Genomic DNA, 27611 nt, shown 5'->3' with positions numbered 1-27611 from the left:
GCCAGTGTCCAATCCACTTTAATTAATCTGCCATTCACTCTGGTGTGAACCATATAGCTTGTCCTTTGTTAGTTTTCATGTTGTAAATCTCGAGGGTACTCAGTCATATTTCACTCTCATCATTATCAGATTTTTTTTTATCAACAGCATGTAGATTTGTGCTCTTTTTGAAACTGCAGCTTGACTTTTTATCTTTTTCTCTTCTCTGTGCAGTTTATTTATTTTTGTCTGCCCAACGTACTTTTTGTATGTGTTCTACTTTGTTGCATGTTCTGCAAGTTTCGCCTTTAAAGTTGCATTGGTCTGGTGTATGCAATCCCCTGCCACAAAGGTAACACAATTTGTTCAGGCAGGCCGGTTTCCATTTAGACCAGGGGTTCTCAACCTGGGGTCTGTGGACCCCTCGGTTAATGGCAAGGCTGCACGGCATAAAAAAAGGTTTCCATTCATACAACAATTTCAACTGCTCTTTTAAATGTAAGTTGCACTTCAGTTAGGAGCCATTTCACAAACTAAACAATCTCTCAGTGCATCTTTAAGCCCATCATTAGACTGACAATGCTTGGGCAATCTTTTCAATTCCGCCACTTATGCCCCTTCCTTTTGATTCCACTTATGAACTTAAAGCAGTCAACAATGGCTTTGGTTTCTCAATATCAACAAAGTTCAATTCTGCTGGTTTGGTTGGAACAGTTAAACTTATAAGCAAACTTTATGCTTTTAAACGAAATGCTCTCAGCAAAATTGGTACTCGTTTCTTATTGGCTGTAATTTGCTTCAAAATATTGTTCAACTAGCCTCACATTTAATGAGCCAGTAACCCATTGAGCAATTGAACACATCAATCTTTCCAATGTAGCTAGCCATTTTTGCTCTTTTATATTTATAATTATTATCACCCAGTACTCAATATTTATGAAACTCTGAATTCTTCTGTTTTCTACCTTTTTTTAACTTGACCATTTCTATATGTGCTACTCTTTTTTACTCACTGCTTCTTGCTTCATTTTTTTTTACTTGAAAGCATTAAACTAATTAAAAGGAAAACAAGAGAGCCGGGAATGAGAGTCTAACTACCTGTTTTACATTAAGTGTGATGATGCAATACACAATAATGTGATGATGTATGCAATTCATGAATTTTTACTTATTACTGTAATGAATTATTTAAATGAACAAGAATGCTTAATCAGACTATAGGTATACAAGATTACTCAAATATTACTAAAATATTAAATGCAGAATACATGCCTTTGTTGCCACGCATGTTTACAGTGCTGCACAGGTTTCAGGCCGTGTAAAAATTTCCTGCTCAGAGCAATGGTTGATCTGCACGGCTGAAAACAAAATGACAGAGAATGGTGTCTAAGATTGTCTACTGTATGATAGCCTTGCTTCTCCGAACAATTGACAGGAATAACTTCTAATGGATCATAAGATCCTGGGAGAGTGTGCTTGGGGACAATTGTTCTTGCAACAAGTCCTTGTGACTTTGAAGTGCCTGAACTTGTATATGATGGCTTTGGCTGAAGAGCTCACAGTATAGTTGTTTCAATTCTGCTTACTGGCTGCAACACTTTTATAGCTTTTGAGATAAAATCTGTGAAGGAGAATTAAGCTAAAAGTTATATCTCTCTTACAACAATTTGCATTGGATACCAATCTCCAAAGGGAGCTGAGCAAAAAAAAATGTCTAGGTACCTCTGCTACACAATGCATTAGTCTAAACCAGTAGTTTGATCTTCCAGATCTCCCTTAAATATCTATTATACATTAACCATATAGTGATGTAATGGCCCTTTTCCACATCTCACAAAAATAATTTGCAACTTCTTGCAGTCCTGGAACAAGGTAGTTACTAGTCCAACACCTTTCTTTACATATCTAAACAATCCCAGTGTCAATCAATCACATCAGTGTTCTCCAAGATTAAAGCCAAGAATTATAATTACAGAGGCAGGTGCTGCAAACCCACTGGAACTCCTTCAAATAAGAGGGGAAACAAAAGCAAGTAATTTTAAATGGTTATACATTTCTGGGATAGAGCAACCTTACCTTATGTTGCTTACAAAGTTTGCACGAAAGCTAATTTCATTACAAGTGAAGTAGTTAGTACAGGTCAATCATTGAAAAACTGAACCCAATTGCAGTGATGTAAAGGCTGGAAATCTGCATCACATTATCATGTCATTGCTAAGAATGGTTAAACAAGTTTATTTTCAGAAACCAAGCTTGAAGCATGAACAGAATGTAAAATAATAGCTTTACTATGTCACCACAATTTCCCCACTTGTTATGAGTGATAACTTCCAAGTTCTGCAAGAGAAATCAACACTATACATTGTAAACTTGTCTTGGTTATTTAAAACTTGGAAACTGTAATAGTTTTACGTGGGAAAAGTATATTTGTACCCAGAGACATGTATAATCAAGATTGTGTTTACCATACAAAACACTGAAGAACCTTGGGCGTATGAGTGTTAAGTATATAATTATCTCAGCCTTTAAATCCTCAATCATACATGACTGTCTGTTGATTTTAATGCATGAATGCATCTTGGCTTATTATCATTTCACCTCTGGCCAAAGACAAGTACAATAACATTTTTAGCAATTATACTAGTTTCAAATGGGTAAAACTGATGTGTTAGTAACACTGTATAAATAGCAGAAAAATTCCCTCTGATAGATGTTTCCAATTAAGTTGCAAAGTCCCACCTTGAAAATCATTCTGCGTGAAACAAGTCTTTCTGTTTTCCCATGGCAACCAGAGGCAATCATTTTACCTGGAATCAGAGGTTTGAATCTGCCATTTATTATAATTGTTTGGACATGTTTTATTTCTTAATAAAGTATCTTACAGTCAATTGGTGTATTCAAGAATTTGAATCAGATCAGTGATCACCAATCTTTCATGACACATGGTGGAATACTCTTATTACTATTCTTAGAGTAATGAAGAGCAAGATTCATTTTGTTAAATTGATATTGTTTTGGTCTTCTGGTAACTTTTACAGCATGTTAATACTTGCTCTCCCATTGAGTTAAATTGTTATTTTACAATAAAATTCTTCAAATATTATATTGAGTTTGCCTCAAATGCTGGCTTGTTTTATTGAAATTTTATTATATCAATTGAATGCACAAGGAAATAATTTAGTGTAATACAGAATGATACTCAAATCCAGAAACATGACAACTCAGAACAAGAACTGTAGCAAGTGGTGGAAGAGGTTGAAGTGCAGTCTATTTACTGTATTCTGATTTGATTCTGAAGGACACATTTCCCTGCAGTACTATTCTATCATTTTAATTTATTTGCATTGATGTATTTAACCTTCTTTTATCCTTCATTCTTTTTCCCCCTCTAAGGTGAGAATTGCAGAAGATATGCCCTAATCTATGCCCTGCCACAAACTACAGGAACTATATTTGCACAGATGCCTATCGGGTTTTCTTTTACCAGCTCTCTGCACTATTGGGCAGCTCAATACTAGTTAATGCTTCTGAAGATTACAGTGCCATCCAGTGTCAGATCTTAAATAATGCAAGGAAGTTAAACAGAAATTTTCAGGAAAGGAAAATTAACCATTTCTTTGATAATTACCTTTGATTGACTACGAACTTCATTGCTATATCTTTGGCAGCTGTACTTTCAGCATCCTGGCCTTAAGCCTAGAATTCCTGCCCTAACATTTTCCATCTCTTTTTCTTCTTCATTTATGATAGTTGCTCAAGCCAACTTTGTTGGCAAAACGTTTGACCATTTGCCATGATATATACTTAATGACTCAGTTTTCATCTGTAACAATCCTAACTAGTTTCATATTTTTAGCATTTATAACACAAGTACTGATTGTCTGCATTGAAGGCAGTTATAAGTATGTTGTAATGTCATAGTTATTTCCTATTATAATTTCCCCTGATTAAATAGAGAAAAATGTTAAAACTTTTTAAGCTAGTCCTAATGAATAAGTTTGTTAATATACTACCGATGTCAAATTACTTGAAAAAATATGTTCTATATTTACAGGAATTGTGCCCAATAAGGCAGAACTTTTTACAGATTCAGAAATGGACCAAGAGCTCGAGAAATTGTACGTGAGAATTAACTGCATATTAAACCTACAAGTTTCTGTCCTACTATTCCTTTTCATCTTACAATGACATTCCATTTTTTATAAACCAATATATCGAATCAATTGTCCTCCTCACACTTGCCCTCTTGCAGGTAATTTTAAATGTATATTTTCATGTACCCACTTGACCTCAATTGAACTCGAGTGATCTTCAGATTCGGCTAACTACTTTGCATTATGTTAATAAGGCAACCAGTCTACTGCCTTAGTTCCTTGGTTTTCTTGTTCCTTATTTGAAAGAGAATGGTTTCTTGAAGAAACCAGTATACTGGATGCACCTTCATTTTTCTTTCAATTGTTTTACATCTTTGAAAGATTAAATTTTTCATTAAAATGGCTTTAAAAGTGCTCTTCACAAGAAAGAATTGCCCCATAATTAAGTTCTTATTACTGGGGGTTTGTGTCTGTTTATTGTCACTTCTAACAGAAGAAGCCCTACAGCATTAAATGCAATTCACTCTATTGCACTAAAGAATGACAATATTCATGTCAGACCATGTGTACAATGTGTCTGTGTGATAGTAATGTAAATGAGATTAATAGTTTTTTTGTTATATGGGATTCAGAAACCATAGAAAAATAACATTGGTGAGAAAATATTGTGGCTTACAACATCTGTTTGATGATATGACTGTCTGGTATAGGGGAGTGGCGGGGGAGTGGGCTACTGCACAGGACTGAAAGAAGCTTCAGAGGGTCGTAAATTTAGTCGGCTCCATCTTGGGTACTATCCTACAAAGTACCCAGGACATCTTCAAGGAGCAGTGTCTCAGAAAGGCAGCGTCCATTATTAAGGACCCCCAGCACCCAGGGTATGCCCTTTTCTCATTATTACCATCAGGTAGGAGGTACAGAAGCCTGAAGGTACACACTCAGTGATTCAGGAACAGCTTCTTCCCCTTTTCCATCCATTTCCTAAATGGACATTGAACCCATGAACATGGGTTTGCATGATTTTTAATCTATTCAATATACATGTACTGTAATTTATCTGCTTATTTTTATTCTTCTTCTTCTATATTATGTATTGCATTGACTTGCTACCGCTAAGTTAACAAATTTCACAACACATGCCAGCGATAATAAACCTGATTCTGATTAAAGACTTCAAGCAAACCCTCGAGAATGAATGCAGCATCAGTTGCTCATTTTGGTAAATTGGTACGGGAGTAGTGTGTGGATTTTAATAATTTACTGGGATTGCTTAATCTCATGATCTAAATTTAGTGATAAAACACTCCAAATTTTTCATGGTTTGTCTTGTTCGTCTTCCCATATTGTAGTTTAGACGGTGCATTCAAGAGATGGGGATTGTTGAATATACCTTTACAAGGAAATAGTGGTGTTCAAATTTTTGCCGATGTCTAATGTGATTCTTTTTGTCTGTTGGCAGTATTGATCACATACTCAATAACCCAACCACCAGTACTCCTACACACAAGGAATCAACCCGAAAATCCACTCATCGTAAGACTTTGCATCGTCGCAAAAAAGTGGATATTGAGAGTGATGGGTCAACTGAAGAAACTGATTCCTCTGAAAATTGACTTCACTTTTGTACATTTTTTTTTCATTTTGTTGTAAAGTCTTAAGTTATACTATTTTTGTTAAAATGTAATTTGAATCCCATTTGGATTAATGGGATGAAAATTGCCTATTTCTACTACCTTTACTGAACTAGTATAAGGTCTGCTTAACCCAGTTCCATTTGAACCTTGCTTAAATAAAAAATAGTAGCAGCAATCTCATTTACTGAACCCTTCTGGGGATGGTACTGTTATGCAGATGGTGTGGTGGGAGGCTGTAAAAAATGAGCAATGGGTGCTGAACTGTCCACCTAACTTTATCAATGAGCTACGTCACCTTGATAAGAACAAAATGTACAAACATTTCTGTCCATCTACTTTAGATGGAATATTGAAGAGACAAATCTTAGCTCAATTACAACACTAGAGTCACAGTATCTGAACCTAGAAACTATGATAATGCATCTCCATAAAGCTCTGCTCAGGATGCTTCTAGATATTAATGATCTTGCTGTCATATTATTTGTCCAATGGTTAAGAGAGTTAGCTGGAATTTTAAAAAAACTACCATAACTAATACTGTACACCCATCCTATAGTTATCAAAAAACGATGATTTGGTTTCAACAGTGATAATCTATAATTGAACATCATTGTCAATGGTAACAGCTTGAAAAAGAACAGGTTAATTGATAAAGGCTTTGAATCTGAGTAAAATATATCAGGTACAAAAGAGATTAAACCTTACAAGGAAGTTGCAAGGATCTTCTATTAATCTGTAAACAGAGGTGAAATTCACTAAAACAATAACTTAAGTAAATAAATAAATTTGAACAGAATAAAAAGAACCAGGCAATTAATCCACAGCATAATGCATATTGTTTATACAAATTTTCTTAATGAATTCATTTAGACATACACTATCTATAACTCCTCAGTTGAAAGGATTAGAAACTGCCATATTAAATGCAGCTGAACTGAGTGCAGATTTACTTTGAGGTTTCAGATAAAGTTCATCTCTACAGTGAAAACCACAAGATTGTAAAAAAACAAGCCAACTTTGCAATAACATTGTAAATTGAGCCACTAAAATATTCTTGGATTTCTCTATGGTTGCCAGATATTTCTTCCATTGAACGGTGCAACATTTAGTTTTGAATTATATTGCTTTAAGGAAAAAAATAATATTACTTCTGTGTTTCACATGAGATATTCTCCCAGCATTTGTCAAATTACTGTTTTGGCACTTTGAAAATTGTTTAGGAACAGACTTTGAATCCAAAAATCAAACTGCATTTTTAACCGTGTTGTTGAACTAAGCAGTGTTGCAAATCTATTTCGTACACTCATTATTCTCAATTATTTCCTCCACATGTATAACAATTTAAATGCCCATGGTCTCTATTTCAATCACTAATTCTCCGGCTACTCAGTCCACCCTTTGATTATTTTAAAACATGACTAAAATCTTTATCCAAATGAAAACAAATCTAAACTCATTACTCCTTCATTACTTTAATGATATAAAATCATCTACAATTTCTTATATTCTCCAACTCATTCTCATCATTTTCCACAGGAGCATTCAGGTTCTGTGATGAGCACGTTTTAATTACATATGCACCGATTTCCAACACTCTTGATAATCATCAACTATTCCAGCCAGATTTTTCATCAACTTTTATACCTCCTATGGTGGCTGCATGTTGTAAGCATATTTCCAAGCTTAAATCAAATGTTCAGATATTGTGCATGCATATTAGATGCCTACGCGTTATTGCATTCTGTTTACCAAGAAAATACAGAAAGCCTGGAAATAAATCTTAAAAGTAGCGAGTGACAATCATTACATTTCTCTTGTTTTTATTTCCTTCCTCATTTTTTTTTTACCTCATTGCAACTTGAGGACTTTGAAAGATAAAGTAATATTAGACCGGCTGCTAATCCATACGCTCACACATGTAATTTTATATTTGTTGTTCTGTTTCAATGCAAGTGTAATATACTGCTAAACTTTGCACATTAGTGAAATGTAAATGCCTTTGAAAAAAAGACATAAAAATATTTTCAGTTTATATACTCCCTCTCATATTTCTTTCAAGACATTACAAAGAACTTTAAAGGCAATGAAACACTTATGAATCCTCTGCACCAGCGAAGCCTCTGATATGATAGAGGAAATCCAATTTACACATATACAAAGTCCCACAAACAGTGGAGTGATAATGACTGGAAGATTTGATTTAGCAAAGTTAAGCAAGTATAAATATTGGCTTAGATACTGGGAATGACTTCCCTACTTTCCTTTAAGAAGGCAGCTTGTAATCGTTAAATCTATTGGCCAGAGCAAATGTCACCCAAAAGTCAGCATCTTCTTCACTGCAATGTGCCCTAATACTAAGTAAAACTTTTAAAATAGTTGTCGATGTGTCAAGTCATAAGGCCTGTAAAGTGAAGAAATAACCAGTGACACATGTACTAACAAACAATCTGCTGCGGGAACTCAGCATGTCAAGCAGCATCTGTGGGGAGAAAAGTATTGTCAACATTTTGGGTGTCGATGCAGGATTTCAGCTGACCCACTTCCCTCTGCCGCCAACCGAGCTCCACTGGCAGATTGTTCATTGCCCAGATTCCAGCAGCTGCGGTCTCACCTTGAAATTGTACTGTCAATTTCAAAAGAGAAGCAACATAAGCCAGTATGATGTAACATTGTCATTTTTGGTCAAATTTATTCTAGAAATAGAGTTTATTTGAAAGCATGAAAGATTTTTTTCTAGCATTTTGCTTGGTACCGTATGTGGAACATCCTTCTTAGTAACACATTGTTTTGAACAAACATCTTGGAAGGTAGTTATAAACACAATCTGAATAATTTGTCTTCCATTAATGACATAAGCTTTGTAGACAGGAACAAGACGAAGAGCTTATTTTCTGCATGAGTCTGAGGTGAGTGAGGAGGATGAGAGAACAGCTGAGAGGGTGACAGTGAAACACGAGCTGTTCACATTGAGGGAATTCTGAGGAACAATCTTTATCTTGGGTGCTTCAGAGAACTGCTGGCAAAAGTCACAAGTGGCATACAATCTTCATGCCTTCCCAGCAATGCTACTGTCATGGCAGTTATATCATAAATAATGACCTTGACAACAATACTCTCATCCCACATATGATTACTTAAGAAAACTCAAGTCAACCAGGCTTGTTTGAAGAAAACACTGCCCAGTTACCATCAGCATATAACCTGTAGCACCAGAGGTTCCAACACAACAGACCACTATTATACTAAGATAAGGAATGCCTACCATTGTCATAAGGGGACAGGAGGCTGGACCCAAGTGTAGGACACAGGCACTGAAGTACTAGGGGCAGGACGGGAACAACTAAACAATAGACAAGATGTGGTGTGCGTGAAGGACGTGACGTTCAAGGTGATTCTGGGGTTCCGGGAGAGTCTTAGAGTTCACTGGGCAGGCCGCTTAACTCCTAGGCAGGGCCCAGACCTCCCAGGCAGGAACACAGGGGCCTGAGCAGGTTGCAGGGTACAACCCGTCAGCAGCGAGGGATAGGTAGGGACAGAGACCTCTGGGCGGGCCGCATAACTCCTAGGCAGGGCCCAGGAGTGCTGATCAACTGGCTGGAGTGTTCACGGAGATCTTTAACCTCTCACTTTGGCACTCTGAGGTACCCATCTGCTTCAAGCAGGCTTCACTTACACTGGTGCCTAAAATGAATGCAGTAACCTACCTCAATGACTATCCTCCAATAACACTTACGTCCACAGTGATGAAGTGTTTTGAGAGGGTGGCGATGAAACATATCAATTCCTGTCTGACAAGTGACTTGGACCAACTCCAATTTGCTTATCAGAGCCACAGGTCCGCAGAAGGTGCCACCACATTGGCTCTTCACTCAACCCTGGAACATCTGGACAGCAAAGATACAAACATCAGGATGTTCTTTACCGACTACAGCTCAGCATTCAATGTTATCATTCCCTCAAAACTAATCAATAAGCTTCAAGACCTTGGTCTCCATACTTCCTTGTGCAATTGGATCCTTGATTTCTTCACTTGCAGACCCCAGTCAGGACGGATTGGCAACAACATCTACACAATCCGCATTAGCACAGGTGCAGCACAAGGCCATGTGCTTAGCCCCCTACCCCACTCACTTTACACTCATGACTGTGTGGCTAAGCACAGCTCAAATGCATTTTCAAACTTGCTGATGACACCGCGGTCGTGGGCCGAATCAAAGGTGGTGACGAATCAGCGTATAGGAGGGAGATTGAAAATATGGCTGAGCCACAACAACAGCAACCTCTCACTCAACGTCACCAAGGAGCTGATTATTGACGTCAGGAGGAGGAAACCGGAGGTTCATGAACCAGTCTTCATCAGAGGATCAGAGGTGGAGAGGGTCAGCAACTTTAAGTTCCTCAGAGTTATTATTTTGTTTGGCCTGTCCTGGGCCCAGCACATGTGTACAATTATGAAGAAAGCATAGCAACACGTCTTTCTCCTCAGGAGTTTTCAAACATTCAGCATGACATCTAAAACTTTGACAAACTTCTATGCATGTGTAGCGGAGAGTGTAGTGATTGGCTACGTCACAGCTTGGTATGGAAACACCAATGCCCTTGAATGGAAAATCCTACAACAAGTAGCAGTACGGCCCAGTCCATCACAGGTAAAGCCCTCCCCATCATTGAGCATATTTACATGAAACACGATTGCACGAAAGCAGCATCCATCATTAGGGATCCCGCCACACAGAACACGCTCTCTTCTCACTGCTGCCATCAGGAAGTAAATACAGAGCCTCAGGACTCATACCATCAAGTTCAGGAACAGTTGCAATATTAACCCTCAACCATCAGGCTCTTCAACCAAAACTCCACTCAGCTTCAGTTGCCCCATCATTGAACAGTTTCCACAACCAGTGGATTCACTTTCAACAACTCTTCTCATGTTCTCGATATTTATTGTTTATTTATTATTTATTTATTTTTATATTTGCACAGTTTGTTGTATTTTGCACACTGCTTGAATGCCCAGGATGGTGCGGTCTTTCATTAATTCTATTCGGGTTATTATTCCATTGTGGATTTATTGAACATGTACGCAAGGAAATGAATCTCAGGGTTGTATATGGTGACGTATGTACTTTGATAATAAATTTACTTTGATCATTGAACTTTGAAGTCACTTCTCTTACTACTGATGTGCTTTAGGTCATCGTTTTTTTTTGGGGGGGGGGGTTGGATCATTTAATGATCCCATCAAAGTATGAGTATATAAGAGAAGAGACAATGGCTCCCACTGTCAGTCAATGTGCATCTTTACACAACTGCATAGGTCACCAAAGCACCTGCATTGAATCAATGAGCAAGGCACAGTGTGCCTTCTACTGACCTCAGTCACCACCAAGTATGTCTTCTTTAATGCAGAAACACGCTTTCCTCTTCCCTTGCAGATATCTCACAGCCTACTGCAGATATTTGTGAAGTAAACTTTCCTCATATTTTGCTTTCTATGTTCCTCTTTTGCATTGCCCTTTTAAATCCTGCATTTCAGTTTGTGTTGTTATTGGCCATAGCTGCTATTGACGCACAGTGATACCGAACCAAGCCTACAAGCATATTTTCAACACAAATAAACACATCCTGCTTCTACTCTAATACAGATCAAGGACAAATTGATGTAACGCAGGCGTAAAAAAAACAACAAATTGTTAAAGAAAATTTTGGAAAAGCAGATAGGGCAGCGTCCATGGGGAGGGAAGAATTCCACATTTCAGGTCAACGCCCCTTCATCGATGTTTTAAGCCGCAGGAAGTGGGAGAGATGAAGAGGATGGAGATCAAGAATGCCCATTTCATATAAACCTGATTCTGAATTGCTTTTGGTGCCAGCTGTTAGAGTAAAGAAACAAAATGGCTTGAGTCTGTGAGACACAGGACACAGCAGCCACTGGAAATTTGAATCAAAAGAGTTTGCTGGAAATAGTAATTAGATTGGGTAGCATCTGGAGGTACTCGTTCCATCCTTGGTTTGTGGAAAGGGGCTAATAGAGAAGCAAACTAAAGAGTTGTGAAGTGAACAATTCTTGATGATGCAAAATCCTCTGTACTGCTTCCAACTCTGTGTCTTCCAGAGAGGAATTAATCTTATACACACGTAAACAAAATCTGTAAAGCAAAAAATAATGAAAAGTTTCTAAATATCAAAGAGATTAAAGTGCAGTAAAGAGTAAAATGCTAAATAAAATCAATATTTGTTGTGATCTTTAAAACTGCATCAAGTCTCTTGTATCATGGAGTTTTATAAGCGAACACGCCACAGTTCTCCGGCAGACCTTGGCTGTCTCTCCAGGTAATCTCAGACAAGCTCGACGATGTTGAAATCAGGCCATGCCATCTGTTGTAGAGCTCCTTATTCTTTTCACTTAACATAGTTCTTCATGACCTTGGCTGTGCGTTTGGAGTCATTGTCCCACTGCAGAATGCCTCCCTTATGGTATTGTGTGATGGATAATATCTGCTTGTACTTGCACTATTCAATTCCGATTCTCTTTCCACAGTTGCTGCCTGAGTCATTGAGTGTCTCTAGTGTTTTATGTTTTTGTTACAGAAGTTGCAAGCTATTGAATTCTAGAATTTGGCAAAATATAAATCCCATTTGCGAATTCTAACACTTTATAAATGCCAATATACCATTCTCAGTTTTTTCAGTTGTGTCCAAATTGTCTAATATATACAAAATATTTGCAAGAGTAAAGTGATTTAGTTAGCGTAATGCTATTACAGCATCAATGACCCAGGTTCAATACCTTGTCCATTCTCCCCGTGATCACGTGAGTTTGTTCCAGTCCTCTGGTGCTCTGGTTTCCTCCCACATTCCAAAGATGTACAGGTTTGTAGGTTTAATTGGTCACATAGGTGTAATTAGGCAGTGTGGGCTCGGTGTTCTGTTACCATGCTGAATCACTAATTGTAATACCATGCTGTATTACGATTGTATCTGGAGATTTAAAGATTTGGCTTCTTTCACGTAGGAGCTGCATTATATCATTTGGCCACAAGGGGGAGAAACAGAGCACGCTTGCTTGTGTTATTGAAGAAAACAAAATCAGCTTCAAATCTCATGTTTGGGCGTCACCGTGTGGCGAACGCGGGAAGTGCAGGACACCACGGTCTTTCACACATTACTGTAAAAATGTGTTATCATTACAGTATTTCCAGAAATCTGCATGCTCTGTCCCATTGATTTACCTTGTGATAGGTAAAATAATCTAATGCAAGATTTGTTTAAAGGGAAAGAAAGGTCTGTTTTGGAGATTCTACAACTGCCTTTGCTCTATTTAATGTCAGTGGTGTTGTAATGTCACTTGAATTCTGAGAAATAAGAATTCATTCTTAAGAAGGGTCTACATTGAAAATAAGGACAGGGAGGATGATGTAGAATCCCTCTGCTGGGAACTAACATAGAACTAGCAATGGGGCAAAGACCTTCACTATTGTAAAGAAGGAAGTCAACATGGACTGGAAAAAGGCAAATCATATTTAACTAACTCTTTGATGAAATAACAGATATGAGGGTGGTGCAGCCAGTATTGGTATATGAGCTTTTGAAAGTAATTTGACAAAGTACCATATAGTAGCTGTGAGCAAAAACATTTAAAAGGTTAAAGGAGCAATGGAAACAGAGAGACCAAATTGTGAATACAGAGCAAAGGGAAGCAATGAATCATTTATTTTCAGAGCAGTATTTCCCAGGAGTTGGTACTTAGGACCGTTAATCTTTTTGACATGTACAAAAATGCACAGTAGCATAGTGGTTAGCACAATGCTTTATAGTACCAGTGACTTGGGTTCAATTCCTGCCACTGCCTGCTGGGAGTTGTACTTTCTGCCCGTAATCACACGGGTTTCCTCCGGGAGCTTCGATTTGCTCCCACAGCCCAAAGATGTGCTGGTTGCTATGTTAATCAGTCATTGTAAATCATTAGGCTAGGATTAAATCAGGGGATTGCTGGGTTCTGTGGCTCGAAGGACCTACTTCACGCTGTATCTCAGTAAATAAAAAATTACCTTCATTTGAGTACATAGGATATAATTTCAAGATTTGCAGATAATGCAAAATTAAAATGTGGTTAACAGTGAAATCAAACAGGACGACAACCTATGTTCCCGCTCATTTCTAAAGACCAGTGTGTGCAAAAACCTTGTGCTGTGCAATTTTTTGCCCAGTGACAAGAACATCTGCACACTGAACTTTTATGTGGAGGTAAACCTGAAGCTATTCTAAGGATGATAAACAAGAAATAAAATAACTGTCCATAAGAACAGTGATCTCCTCTAAGCTTCAAAGCACAAACAAGAGAAAATCTGCAGATGCTGGAAATCCGAGCAATACACCTCTAGGTTTGATTGCTTCCACATTCGTTCACCTGCACTCTCCCAAAACATACATAACAGGCCTGTCGCGGGTAATGAAGGATTTTCCCGCTGGAGCTTTTGCACACTGTGCATTATGTGTTACACTTGCTAAATGACACTTTTAAAAAGTCAAGTTCCCAAATATCACTCCACTTCTTCCCATTTGGAAATTTTCCAGCAACTTTTGCATTGCTACCCTACACTCAGGTCACACCAGTTTCTGTATTGTACATAAGTATTTCTTGTAGCTGCACGTTCCTGACCTCATGAACTTTCGTGTAGCTGTTTCTGCTGTTTCATTGATCCATTCCACTTTAAATGAACTAGCAGTTCCTTTGTGCTTCGCACATTTTGCTTCTTTGGAATTTGACATTGTGAATCCATCATTTCTTCAAGAAAGGAAGGTAAGTAAACCAGTTCTAAAATCCACAGACAAATTATTGCCATCTCCACATTGTCAACACGATCCACATCAGAAACCAGGAAAGGAAATATGATTGTGTACGATCGTGAAATATACTTAACGTGCCAACGAGGTAGAGGGTGACAACCTTTTGTGCACAGTTTAAATTCCTTGGTGCACTAGTAGGAAAAGGTGTGTGTGCGCACAAGCACACACCTTAGAGGGAACATTGAATGCAACATATCTCAGAAACTACATGGACTGGTAAAATGGACAGGCCTATGGAAATTAAAGTTCATTACAATAAAAATGCAAGTTAATTACCCCTCATGCTTAGTTACGAGGGGTAATTGATAAGTTTGTGGCCTAGGGTAGAAGGAGTCAATTTTAGAAAACCTAGCACATTTATTTTTCCTACATTTACACAATTAGTCCAGCAGTCGTGGAGCATACGGATCCCTTCTTTGTAGAAGTCGGCGTCTTGGACCTCCAGAGGTGATCCACAGCATGGGGTGATTGATAAGAAGGAGATGAGTTATTAACTTCAAACATTTTGCATTTTCACTCGAAGAGTTGAACTGCAAGGGCATGTAATGAGAGCTGTATAACTCATCTTCTTCTACCTTAGGCCACAAACTTATCAATCACCCATGTGTGGACCGCTTCTACAAAGAAGGGATCCGTGTGCTCCACGACTGCTGGACTAAGTGTGTACATGCAGGAGGGGACTATGTTGAAAAATAAATGTGCTAGGTTTTCTAAAATTGACTCCTTCTACCTTGGGCCACAAACTTATCAATCACCCCTCGTAAACACAAAGGAATCCAAATCAAGTTCATACAAGCCATCTTCATCATTCAAACTTTTAAAGCTTGATTTAATTCCAGTGAAACTGTACATAATCTTTCCAAGGCCATGATGTTTTGCCCCAGATGTCAGTGAACAGAACTAAGTTTAGTCTTCGGCTGAAACCTCATTTCTGAGCTGAAGCTCTGTTTCATGTACTGATTCTCCTCTCTCCCATCAGACAGAAGATACAAAAGGCTAAAAGCACATACCATCAGGTTTAAGGGCGGGTTCTATCCCACCGTTACCAGACGCAGTAGCTGTTACACTTTACTCTGCATTGTTACTGTTTTATCTTATTCTAGCTCAACGCACTGTTCGATCTGAATGAACAGTATGCAAGACAAACTTTTCACTGCAACTTGGTACATGGAGCAATAATAAACTACTACCAATGATTCCCCTGAGATGAAGGCTAACATTTTGATTAGTTGATAGCCCTGGTCCAGGGGTTCCCAACCTGAGGTCCATGGACTCCCAACCTGAGGTCCATGGACTCCTTGGTTAATGGTCAGGGTCCGTGGCATCTTAAAGGTTGGGACACCCTGTACTAGTATTTAGGAACATCTAAATCTTTTTGCTCCCTCCAGAATTCTTTGGCTTTCATCACAAACCTGTCTCCAAATCCAAAATAAAGGATCTCACGTTACTAGTTTAAGTTCCCGCTGTAGATTTACCTGTTCAATGCTGCACCTTTGTATGTTTCTGTCACGTCACCACATTTCTCTTCACATTGTACTTGTCTGTACAGTTTTCTGAATAAGTATATTTGTAGGTACCAAATATAAACAACTTCAACAAATAAATATTTAAAATACTTCATATGAGCAAACTCAGATTCTGGCAATGGTTGCGCAAATACACTTTGCTCCTCTCTCGAATATACAGTAATGATGATGGCTGGTTCTTCGCTTGTGAAGATCAGGAGGGTAGAAGACTTTTCAGGAGCGATGGCATGATCACTGGTGACTGTACAGGCCAATTCTGGATCTGCAGATTCCGGACCAGTAGGGACACAGGGATCAGCTAGGTTGTGGATCCTCTTCTCTTCAGCAGTCAGTCTTTTGGACCGCTCGAGATCCTTGGCTGCTCCGTGGATCAGTGTTCCCAGCCACAAGCCACCTGCTGCCACTCAATGAATCAAAGAAATCAACATATCAAGGTCAGGTATACAGGTGTACATTTAATCACATGTACTTTTCCATCCTCTAGCCCAATACATTGGTGCGCCCATAATTCACGTGTGCACCGATATTCACGTATGTGGAGAAGAAGGGGTATGGGATGGGGGTAGGGCCGAGGATGGGGGTGTTGGTTTACAAGCAGAGCTGGTGTATACTGAGACTGTCAGGAAGGACAGGCAGATGATGGGGCAAAATTGCAGTCAGTGGGAGGGTTTACAGTGCAAGATGGAGACAAAACTGAAAAGGGTGACAAATACCAGACTGAAGGTGTTATATTTGATTGCATATTGTACACCGAATAAGTAGGATGATCTGGTAGTGCAGGCAGAGATTGGCAGGTTTGAAGTTGTGGATATCACAGAGTCATGGCTGAACAATGACCTTTATTAATGCAACAGAGTTCGTCAGTTTTTCAATGTTTGTCGTCAGCCGGGTCAATCTGTCCGTGAACTCCCTGTCGGTTGCCTCCGTACACTCCAGTATTTGTTTTTTTTTTGGTTTTAAGTTCTCCTGCATGAGAGCCAACAGCTGTCCATTGTTTTAAGTTTTTCTAGTCTGTAGCCACACAAATTCTTCTACGCTCCAGGGAATGTAGAAATATTGTGAGAAATAATATAAACATATTGTTTGATTCAGCATTCTTTGTTGTTTACGTAATGCATTATACTTTATATATAAAAGTACATGAATGACATACATCATTACACTACCAAGTCATGGGCACGATTAACTAAAGTAAAAACGAACTGTACGTGTTCTCCTAGTCTCCCCATTTTTTTTTCTGATTGGTGTTATGTTTTTCAGTTACAAAATACTCCAGCCTAGACCCTTCATCAGACTGGAAAGGAAGGAGACAGAATCCAAATGTGCAGAGTATGGGAGGAGCACAAGCTAGTGAGGGGGAAGGTGGGTGGATGGGTGAGGGGATGAAGTGAGAAGCTGAGAGATGATAGGTTGAAGAGGTAAAAGGCTGAAGAAAGAGGAATTTGATAGGAGAGTAGAGGGAACCATGGAAGAAGGGAAGACAGAGGGCATTAGAGAGAGGTGATGGGAAGGTGAGGAGAAGAGAAGGGGTAAAAGGAGAACCAGAATGGGGAACAGAAAAAAAGGAGGAGGGGAGAGAAATTACCAGTAGTTAGAGAAATCAACATTCATGGCATCGGGTTGAAGGTTACCCAGACAGAATATAAGATGTTGCTCTTCCAAACTGATTGTGGCCTCATCATGGGCCAGAATGTCAGAATGAGAAGTCAAGTTGAAATGGATGGCTACTGGGAAATCCCACCTTTTGAGGCAGATGGATCAGAGGTGCTCAACAAAACCGTGTCCCAGTCTATGTCAGATCTCACCAATGCAGGTAACATGAGTTGAAATGGCTTAATGGGGAGTGTTATCAGCACATTTAGCCACTAGACCTACATAATAAGTTGTTAATGGTAAGATGACAGGTCTTGGCCTGCAGGGCTAGATGTGTGCAGGATCTGGAAATCCTGAAATAAACTAGGCAGGCCAGGCAGTGTTTTGTGGACAGGTAAGCAGTTTGTAAAATTGATGCCCTTCGCTGATGGCTAATCCCGCAATAGCAATTTGATATAGATACTGAGGAAGGATTTATTGAGATATATTACACAGCACATTGAGATGTCTGTAGAGCAGGGGTTCCCAACCTTTTTTATGCCGTGGACCAATATAATTAAGCAAGGGATGTATGTACCCCTGCCCTAGAGGAATGCCGATAACTCGCACATTGCAGGTACCAGGAGTAGGTGCTGAGAGAAGCACTGGAGGCCAGTGCAGCCACTGCCAGTGCTCAGTGGAGGAAGAAAAGAGTATTGGGTTTGTCCGCTGCCAGACAAGGCGGGGCTGGGTTGGGAGACGAAGCCCCTCGAGTATTGTAGTAGTGAACCACCTCAGGGAGGACACATGAGAGGCAACAGTGCTAGAGGTTTTTAAGAAATGTAACTGAACGTTACTCAATGCATTGTCTATGAACGTAAGTATAAAAAGGCTTTGCACTATTTATAAAAAGGCATTGCACTATATATATAAAGTTGATTTTAGTTAATAAAAATGCTGGGAAAGGGCTGTGGGACCTATTTTGGGCTGTAATGTTAGTTTTTGCAGGAGTTTTGTAAATTGCATCGTTGGGAAATAGAGCCTTAAATGAGCTCCAAAGGGATTCTTGCTAATGCAAATTATCCAAAAATTCTCCAAAATAAATAATTTTTCACATTTTACAGCAATATCACACTTTTCTTAGGAGGACGCAGGGCATTTTGCAGCCAATAAAGCACTTCAAAATGTTGGAACCAGGAAAATAATGTGTACCACAGTAACACACACAATGCTGGAGGAACTCAGCAGGCCAGGCAGCATCTATGGAAAAGAGTGCAGTCGACAGTCCTGCTGGCAGGTCTCGACCTGAAACGTCGACTGTTCTCTTTTCCTGGCTTGCTGTGTTTCTTGTGTGGGTTGCTCGGATTTCCAGCAACTGAAGATTTTTTGTTTGTGTACCACAGTAAACACCTTTTAGAAACAATATAATGAAACCCAACACAATTTTTGTTAAGTATTTATATTAATCCATTCCATCTACTGATAAAGGAGACGGAGGTGCAAATATTCACATCTGACCTGAATGACAGTGCCTCTGAAACGGCCCCATACCATACAGACAAAGCTGGAAATACTCACTAGATCAGAAAGCATCCGGTGAGGGAGAAGAAGAGTTAATGTTTCAGGTCACAGACTTATCAAAGGTCAACATTATGAAATATTAAGATTTGTGAAATGGAGACACAAGAGGTATGCTTATCCTTGATTCCTATTTGTCCATGAATGCTGGCTGAGCGGCTGAGTATTTCCAGATATTTGTTTTTGCTTCAGTCTTCTAGTATGTGCAACATTTTGGTTTTCATCTTGTTCTATACATCGCCATGCAACATTCAGATTATTCGCCATTTATTTCTGTGCACTGACAAAATTCATGGCAAAGTTTTTTTTCCACATCTTATGTTAAAAGTTCCTAACACCTTCTTTGTCGAAATAATCAGTCTGAATATTTGTAATGATTCCACCTAACAACTTCCTTCCTGATGTCAGACTAATTGCCATTAATTAAGCAGTAGCACCATTTTCCTGTTTTAGTAACAGCAAACAGCATGGTAGTGTAGTGGTTAGCGCAACACTTTACAGTACAGGAGACCTGCCACTGCTTGTAAGAAAGTTTGTATCTTTTCCCTGTGACCGCACACGTTTCCACCAGTACTTCAATTTCCTCCCGAAGACATGCCAGTCGGTAGGTTAATTAGTCATTGTAAATTGTCCCATAATTCAGCTCCGATTAAATCAGGGGCTTGCTGGGTGACGTGGTTCAAAGTGCCAGAAGAGCCTATTCCACACTGTAGCTCAATAAATTAAAAAATAAAACAAGAGCAGTAACACAAAATTGTATAATCTATATTTCCCAGTTTGTACATTAAATGTTGTAGCACACATGCTTGTCCTAATTAGTTCTTCAGTTCCCATTAAAGCTCTTTGATGCAGAATATTCACTCTCTTTCTGGATGCCGCTGAACATTTCCATTTTGTTTCTAGACTTTCCACAGCCACCTTACTTCCATTATTTTGATAGGATTGATACCATACCGTTGCGTTTATTTTTAGAGAGGACTCCGCACACCTTAGTGTAGGAGGCATGGTAGCACGGCGGCTCAGGTAATGCTACTTCAGCGCCAGCGATCCTCAGTTTCCACACTTGCAGACCCCAGTTCTGATTGGCAATGACATCTCCTCCACAATCTCCATCAGCACAGATGCACCACAAGCCCCCTGCTCGGCTCACTTTACACTTATGACTGCGTGGCTAAGCACAGCTCCAATGCCAGGTTCACGTTTGCCAACAACACCACTGGTGTAGGCTGAATCGAAGGTTGTGATGAATCAGCATATGATTCCGAGAGAGACTGAAAATCTGGCCGAATGGTGCCATAGCAACGATCTCTTACTCAATGTCAGCAAGACCAAGGAGCTGACTGCTGTACTGGGTTCAAGAGAAGGAAACCAGAGGTCCATGAGCCCGTCCTCTTCGGAGGATCAGCGACTTCAAATTCCTCGGTGTAACCATTTTGTAAGGGCAATTACGAAGAAAGATAGGTAGCACCTCGACTTCCTTAGGAGTTTGCAAAGATTCTGAAACTTTGACAAACTTCTTTAGTTGTGTGGTGGAGACTATATTGACTGGCTGCATCACAGCCTGGTATGGAAACAGCAACGCCCTTGAATGACAAAATCCTACAAAAAGTAGTGTACATCACGGGTAAAGCCTTCCCCACCATTCCCCACATCTACACAGAGCATTGTCATGGGAAAGCGGCATCCATCATCAGGGACCCCCTCCAATGCTGAGGAGCCTCAGGACTCACGCCCCCAAGTTCCTGAACAGTTACTACCCCTCAACCATCAGGCTCTTGATCCAAAGGTGATAACTACACTCAACTTCACTTGCCCATCATTGAAATGTTCCCATAACCTATGGACTCACTTTCAAGGACTCTTCATCTCTCATTCCAGATGTTTCTTTCTTTCTTTTTGTCTTTGCACAGTTTACTGTCTTTTACACACCAGATAAATGCCCAGGTTGGTGTGGGCTTTCATTGATTGTCTTACAGATATCATTCTATTATAGATTTACTCTGTAAGCCCACAAGAAAATGAATCTCAGGGTTGTATATGATGATATATGTGTACTTTGGTAATAAACTTACTTTGAACTTTGATAGGTGTTCAATTCCCACCATTGTCTGTAAGGAGTTTGTTCATTCTCTCCATGGCCAATTGGCTTTCCTTCATCTGCTTCAGTTCCCTACCATTCCAAGGATGTACAGGTTAGGGTTAGTAAGTTGTGGGCTTGCTATGTTGGCACCAGAAGTATAACAAGACTTGCGGCTGCCCCCAGCACATTTTCACACTGTGTTAGTCGCTAACGCAAATGACGCATTTCGCTGTATACTTAAATATACACGTGACAAATAAAGCTAATCTTACATTACCTTCTTTGCTGATGTACCTTATGATCAATTGCTAATTTAGTCATTATGCAGGAAAGGCAGTCTAATATTGGACATAATGCACAGCGTAGAGAATTACATAGGGTTAAACAGCCAACTCTTCAAGAATCCTTTGATTGCTTATCTAAGGCTATCAGACAGGGTGGCTATAATTAAATCAAACAATTTATAATTGAAGGAAGTGCTTTACAAGAGCAGCTGTAACAGCTGACAGCATCATCAAGCAAATATGATTCTATAATACAATCTTCAGCTGGAAGAGGCTGCATATTTTGGACCCTGGGACCAGCTTACAGCTAAATATCTGCACCGTCTTTAACACCTTTTTGTCTCGACTCTGGACTGCAGTTCACCTGCTAAAATCCTCTTTCGAGCATTGGTTACCTCTGGATGTGAATGTTTCTATACATTCCTGAGTGGCCTACCTTCTCACAGTTGAAGTCATCCAATGCTCCAGTGTGTCTGCTGTTGTGTATTTAACATTTAAGTAATATTTGAGTAATCTTGTATATATTTTGGTTGATTAAGCATTCTTGTTTGTTTCAATAATTCATTACAGGTAACATGTATAAATATGTGAATTGCATACATTACAACACTACCATGTGTTGTAAGCACGCCTCCCTCTGATGTAAACCCGAAGTTTAACCCCCCATGTCTTCCTTTGAAATAGTTTAATGTTTTGAAGTTACAATACATAACACTGGCGTCAAGATATTTTATTTTAAACAAACTCGAGACATTCAAGTGCAGCAAGACGTTTGAACTAAAAGAAAACAGCGAGGATTGGTGAATAAAATACGCAGCACAGTACGTGCAGGCTGTCGAGTTAAACAAAAAACAGTGCAGCACAAATTCTTTGGCAGGGAAGACAATATTGAGTTGGAAAAAATGTCAGAAAAAGGAAGAAGTCATGGGTTAATTAACAGAAAGGAAGAATTCACAGGTTCATAAAATACTCCAAATTTGGAGTATTGTGCACAGTTCTGGTCACCGAATTATAGGGAAGATGTCAACAAAAAAAGAGAGAGTATACAGAGGAGATTTACGAGAATGTTACCTGGATTTCAGCACCTAAGTTACAGAGAAAGGCTAAACAAGTTAGGTCTTTATTCTTTGGAGCGTAGAAGGTTGAGGGGGGACTTGATAGAGGTATTTAAAATTATGACGGGGATAGATAGAATTGACGTTGATAGGCTTTTTCCTTTGAGAGTAAGGGAGATTCAAACAAGAGGACATGAGTTGAGAGTTAGGGGGCAAAAGTTTAGGCTTAACATGAGAGGAAATTTCTTTACTCAGAGAGTGGTAGCTGTGTGGAACGAGCTTCCAGTAGAAGTGGTAGAGGCAGGTTCGATATTGTCATTTAAAGTAAAATTGGATAGGTATATGGACAGGAAAGGAATGGAGTGTTATGGGCTGAGTGCAGGTTGGTGGGATTAGGTGGGAGTAAGTGTTTGGCATGGACTAGAAGGGCCGAGATGGCCTGTTTCCATGCTGTAATTGTTATATGGTTATAAAGAGTGCATATGGAGTGATATTAATCATTAAAAAATCAGAAATGTCTGGCTACATCAGAACGATTGATGAGTTTGATTACACAATGAATAATTTACTCATGAATACCGAGCTATTGGAACTGTTTGGAGCTATTGAAGCAAATGAAATAGCCAATGAGAAATGAATACCAATTTTGCAATGTACGTTGGGTTTGAAGGCATGCAGTTTGCTTCAAAGTTTGACTGTTCCAATTAAACCTGCAGAAATGAGTTTTGCTGATATTGTCAAAATAATGCAGGAAAGTTTAGAGCCAAAGCATTCATTGATTGCAAATGCTTTAGGTTTCATAAATGGAATCAAAAGGAAGGCGTGTCAATGCAATGAAAGTATGAACAAAATTGCAATGTCTAAACAGAAACCAGCCTGGCTGAAAGAATTGTGTTACTGTTGCGACAGGGGCTCACATACACCAACGTTCTGGTTTAAGATGGTTCTACTGAATGTGGGCGACAGCTTACAGATGGCTTTCAAGGCAAGAAATTTGACTGAATAGTCTATTAAAAACACTTTTTACATGGAAAATTGTGGTAAGTGATCACCGCAAACAATGAAGACGCAAGGGTAAGTGGTCATGGCTTGCAGGTGTAAGACAGAATCAAGCGAGGTTGAGGCATGTTCATGGAGAAGTTGGAGAGAAGTTGGAGAGAAGTTGGAACTTGGACATTGACATTGAAGTGGAGAAAAGTTGAAGCGAAGTTGTTTTGGAGCTCGCCCACCTAAACCGGAAGCAGGGTTTGATCCCTCTAAGTGCCACTCTGATTTGGAAAGTTTGAGTAAGGGCCGGAAGTGCCCTAGAGTGTATCGTTGTAGTGGGGCCTGGGTCCGAGTGTGGAGAAAGGCCCAGTGCTTAGACAATTTAAATGCCAGGCCACGAGGACTGAAAAGGCAGGGTGTTGGGACAGAAGGCGATGGGTTGGGCCAGTCCCGCTCCACAAGGTTTTGCTCTGTTCTCCTCAACGATGCTATAAGCTTGCTCTGGCTGCTATGTGCTTCGTGTTTCTGAGCTTTGTGGTAATTCACCCTGCTATATGATGAGCTGGAACTGAGGCTATGGGCCCACTCCGGCTGCTCTGGATTCGGGTCGATGCACTCAATTTGCTTCAGATTGCTGTTGCTTGCTTTGATCGTTTGCATGACTTGTGTTTTTTTTCCGTCTTTCTCTGTGCATTTGGTGTCAGTCTTTTAAAAAATATATATTTTTGGGTTTCTTGCTTTGTGGCTGCCTGTAAGCAGACAAATATTAAGGCTGTATAATTTATACATGATAATAAAAGTACTTTAAACTTTGAAAGTTTAAAGTTTAAACTTTGAAACTTCCTGTAAATGATGAAAAGTAGGACACATATAAAGAGCATTCTGGGCAGACAAAATTATGTAGACTACTCAGGGAAGAGAAAAAGTTAAAAAGTCAAGTTGCAGATTCAAAAAGAGCTCTAAGCTGCATGCTTTTGAAGACAAATCTGATAATGATGAGACTGACACTGGGCTGTGTAGCCTTGAGGTTTACAGTGCGAAAATTAACAATATGGCTTACACCAGAAGTGAATGGCAAATTATCTAAAATGGAATTAGACACTGGTTCAGCTGTTTCATTCATTCCACAAAATGAGTTTGAATGGCATTTCAAAGGTACTAAACTGAAGGTTGAAGATATCTAAGAACTTACAGTATACTGGAGTAAAGATAACTTCTGCAGAAACGATGTTTGTGACAGTGAAATACAACCAACAAGCCCCATTGAGCTTGCAAGTGGCAATAACAGGAGGACCACATTGTGGGGACTTGATTGGCTGAGAGAGCTAATGCTTGATTGAAGATCCACCCACAATTTGCATGCCACATCCCCTGCAATAAAGTCAACAGGAAGCGAATTAAGAAAGGTACTGGATGATGCCACAACTGTTTCCATGCTGCACTCCATGAACCATTGCCCAACAGAGGACAAGCAGGCATTGATAGCAGCCTCTGTGTCTCTGGTTGGAAAGGATATTGGAATGAGGAAGGACCGTGCTGCTCAGAGGAAGTGACAAAGGTAGCAGTCCTACTACAGCAGCTTTTGTAGGCAACATATCTGAGGAAGTTTCTGATATGTTAATCAAGGTGTTACTTGCAAAATGTAGTTTGGTTTTAAGCTGGAAGAGAGTTCAAGGACCTTCAGGAAAGTTGCAAGCATTTGGCCTTTGTGAATAAAGAACCAGAATCGACTCTGTGTGCATTAATGTTATTGGATGAACTTCAAATGGGAGACAAAAAGCTGCTTGTGAAAGTAAATCCCAAGACCAAATGATGAATGGAGGGCCAAAAAGAAAGGAGTCAATGGAGATCCGAAAAGTGTATTTATCAGATGTTATTGTGATTGAGGAAACCAAAAGAAGAAAAGGGAGCAATAGAAAGATTAATTAGAGAATACTGCAGTAAACTAAATGCACCTTCCTAAGATCAATATGCCCAAATTAGAAGAAGAAAAAGGAAGAAGAATAAAGGTGGCTACCACTGTCAGAATCACTTCCTGCAGTCTCAGAGTCAACTTCTACAACCACAATGGAGGGGGCCCCAGAATCTGAAATTATTTCACAGCCTGAAGTCTCAGCTGCCAAGCAGAGTGATTTCCCCCTTATCAGGAATAATTTATCCCACAAGAGTAAGAAATCCTCCATAACGATTAAATTTTTAGGCCTGAATCGGGCTATTTAAAATGTACTATTCAGTGGATGTCTGTATATAGCTGTTGTATTATATAGTACACTGTGTACCTAAGCTCAGAGGCATTCTATGTTGAGTTGAAGTTTATAACTAAGCAGGGAGGAGTGTTGTGTATTGAAATTTTAAGTAATATTTGAGATATATCAGTTGGTAAAGCATTCTTGTTCATTTCAATAATTCATTGTGGCTTTTGTGTCTAAAAACTGGAATTGCATAGGTCATCATGCTACCACGTGATACGCATACGACTCACTCAAAGTTAGAACCCCAATTCAAACTCTTAGTATTCTCCTCAGAATAATGTATTTAAAAATATGAAATAGAATACATCAGATTACAAAAGAAACAATTATATTGAAATATAGTTAGCAAAGTATTTTTAAGACTAATTTGTGATACAGTATGCTATGTGCTTCTTGATTAATGCATTACAACATAGGCAAGTTAAAATCAAATTTTATTTTTTAAAGACCTATCAATCTGAAGGATGTTGTTGCTTGGCTTGAACAAGAACATTAAACTGTGGGGTGGTCTTTTTCATTAAAAGCAACATGCATGTCATGTTGGACGTCCAGTCGCTGGGCTGCCCGATGGTCGACCAGCTGCATCACATGAGCCCCTGCAGACAGGAAGACTGCAATCATGTTTGATTTAGCGTCAGGTCTAATAACTGCCATAATTTCAATGATGAGGAAACGATATTTTGAGATGCTTACAACAACTGTAATGTGATATGAAAATATCTGTGATTTCTATTGGTGACAAAATCACAGGTACCGCTAAAATGATTTTGGTTTGTTGCCCACATTGATAACTGAAGTGTTAAATTTCAGTTAGAGGTTAGTGAAAATAAAGATGTAAATATTTTTCCCATCCAAGTTCACAGGCCCCCCCCTGTAATCTATCCACGGACCCCCAAGGGGTCTATGGACCACAGGTTAAGAAACCAAAATTATCCCCAAATTGACCTCGACGAGGACAAATTGATGACAATGGAAATCAACAGGCTATTCATCCTGCAACAACATGTTAATACTTAACTGGAATCTAATCAAGTCATCTGCATTTGCTGGCAATGATTAGTGGAAAGCAAACTGACTTTATTTAGCTGTGCCATATCAAAGCTGTTTAGTGTTTATAAGATTCTGAAATGTTCTGTGAAAATATAAACTGTGTCAGCTGTGGTACAAACTCAAACTGCAAAAAAACACTTATTACTTGTTGTCTCAGGACTTGCACCACCAAGTTCAGGAAGAACAATTATCCTCAACCATCAGGCTCTTGAACCAAAGGGATAACTTCACTTGCCCCATCATTGAAATGTCCCTACAACCTATGGACTCACTTTCAATGTCTCTTCATCTCACGTTCTCAATATTTATTGCTTATTTATTTATTGATATTATTATTATTTCTTTCTTTATTTGCACAGTTTATCATCCTTTACACACTGTGTGTATGCCCAGTTGGTGCAGTCTTTCATGGATTCTTTTATGGTTATTGGATTTATTGAGTATGCCCACAAGAAAATGAATCTCAGGGTTGTATATGGAGACATATGTACTTTGATAATAAATCTACTTTGAACAAAATGCTGGAGAAACTCAGAAGGTCAGGCAGCATCTACGAAAATGAATAAATGTCAAAGAATCTGGTGTCACTTCACTGCAGCTCAGTTGAATGATTTACTAGATTTGTGGGCATCCTAAATTTTCTTCTACGTTGCACAGGTCACAAGTACTT

At 39.2% G+C, this 27611-nt stretch overlaps 1 protein-coding gene across 3 annotated transcripts in view; it reads left to right on the top strand.

The window, feature by feature from the left end:
• Positions 1–8318, top strand: part of cstpp1 (centriolar satellite-associated tubulin polyglutamylase complex regulator 1) — a 298064-nt gene extending 289746 nt beyond the window's left edge. For all 3 annotated transcript variants that reach the window (XM_073049674.1, XM_073049675.1, XM_073049676.1), the window contains 2 exons: positions 4034–4097; positions 5533–8318. In XM_073049674.1, the coding sequence (XP_072905775.1) occupies positions 4034–4097; positions 5533–5686 (218 nt within the window). In that variant the 3' untranslated portion in view covers positions 5687–8318. The remainder of the gene's footprint in view (positions 1–4033; positions 4098–5532) is intronic.
• The last annotated feature ends 19293 nt before the right edge of the window (positions 8319–27611 follow it).

Source organism: Hemitrygon akajei, chromosome 6 (genome assembly GCF_048418815.1).
Source record: "Hemitrygon akajei chromosome 6, sHemAka1.3, whole genome shotgun sequence".
In the NCBI taxonomy this organism is placed as follows: Eukaryota; Metazoa; Chordata; class Chondrichthyes; order Myliobatiformes; family Dasyatidae; genus Hemitrygon; species Hemitrygon akajei.
This window is presented reverse-complemented; position numbering and strand designations above follow the sequence as displayed.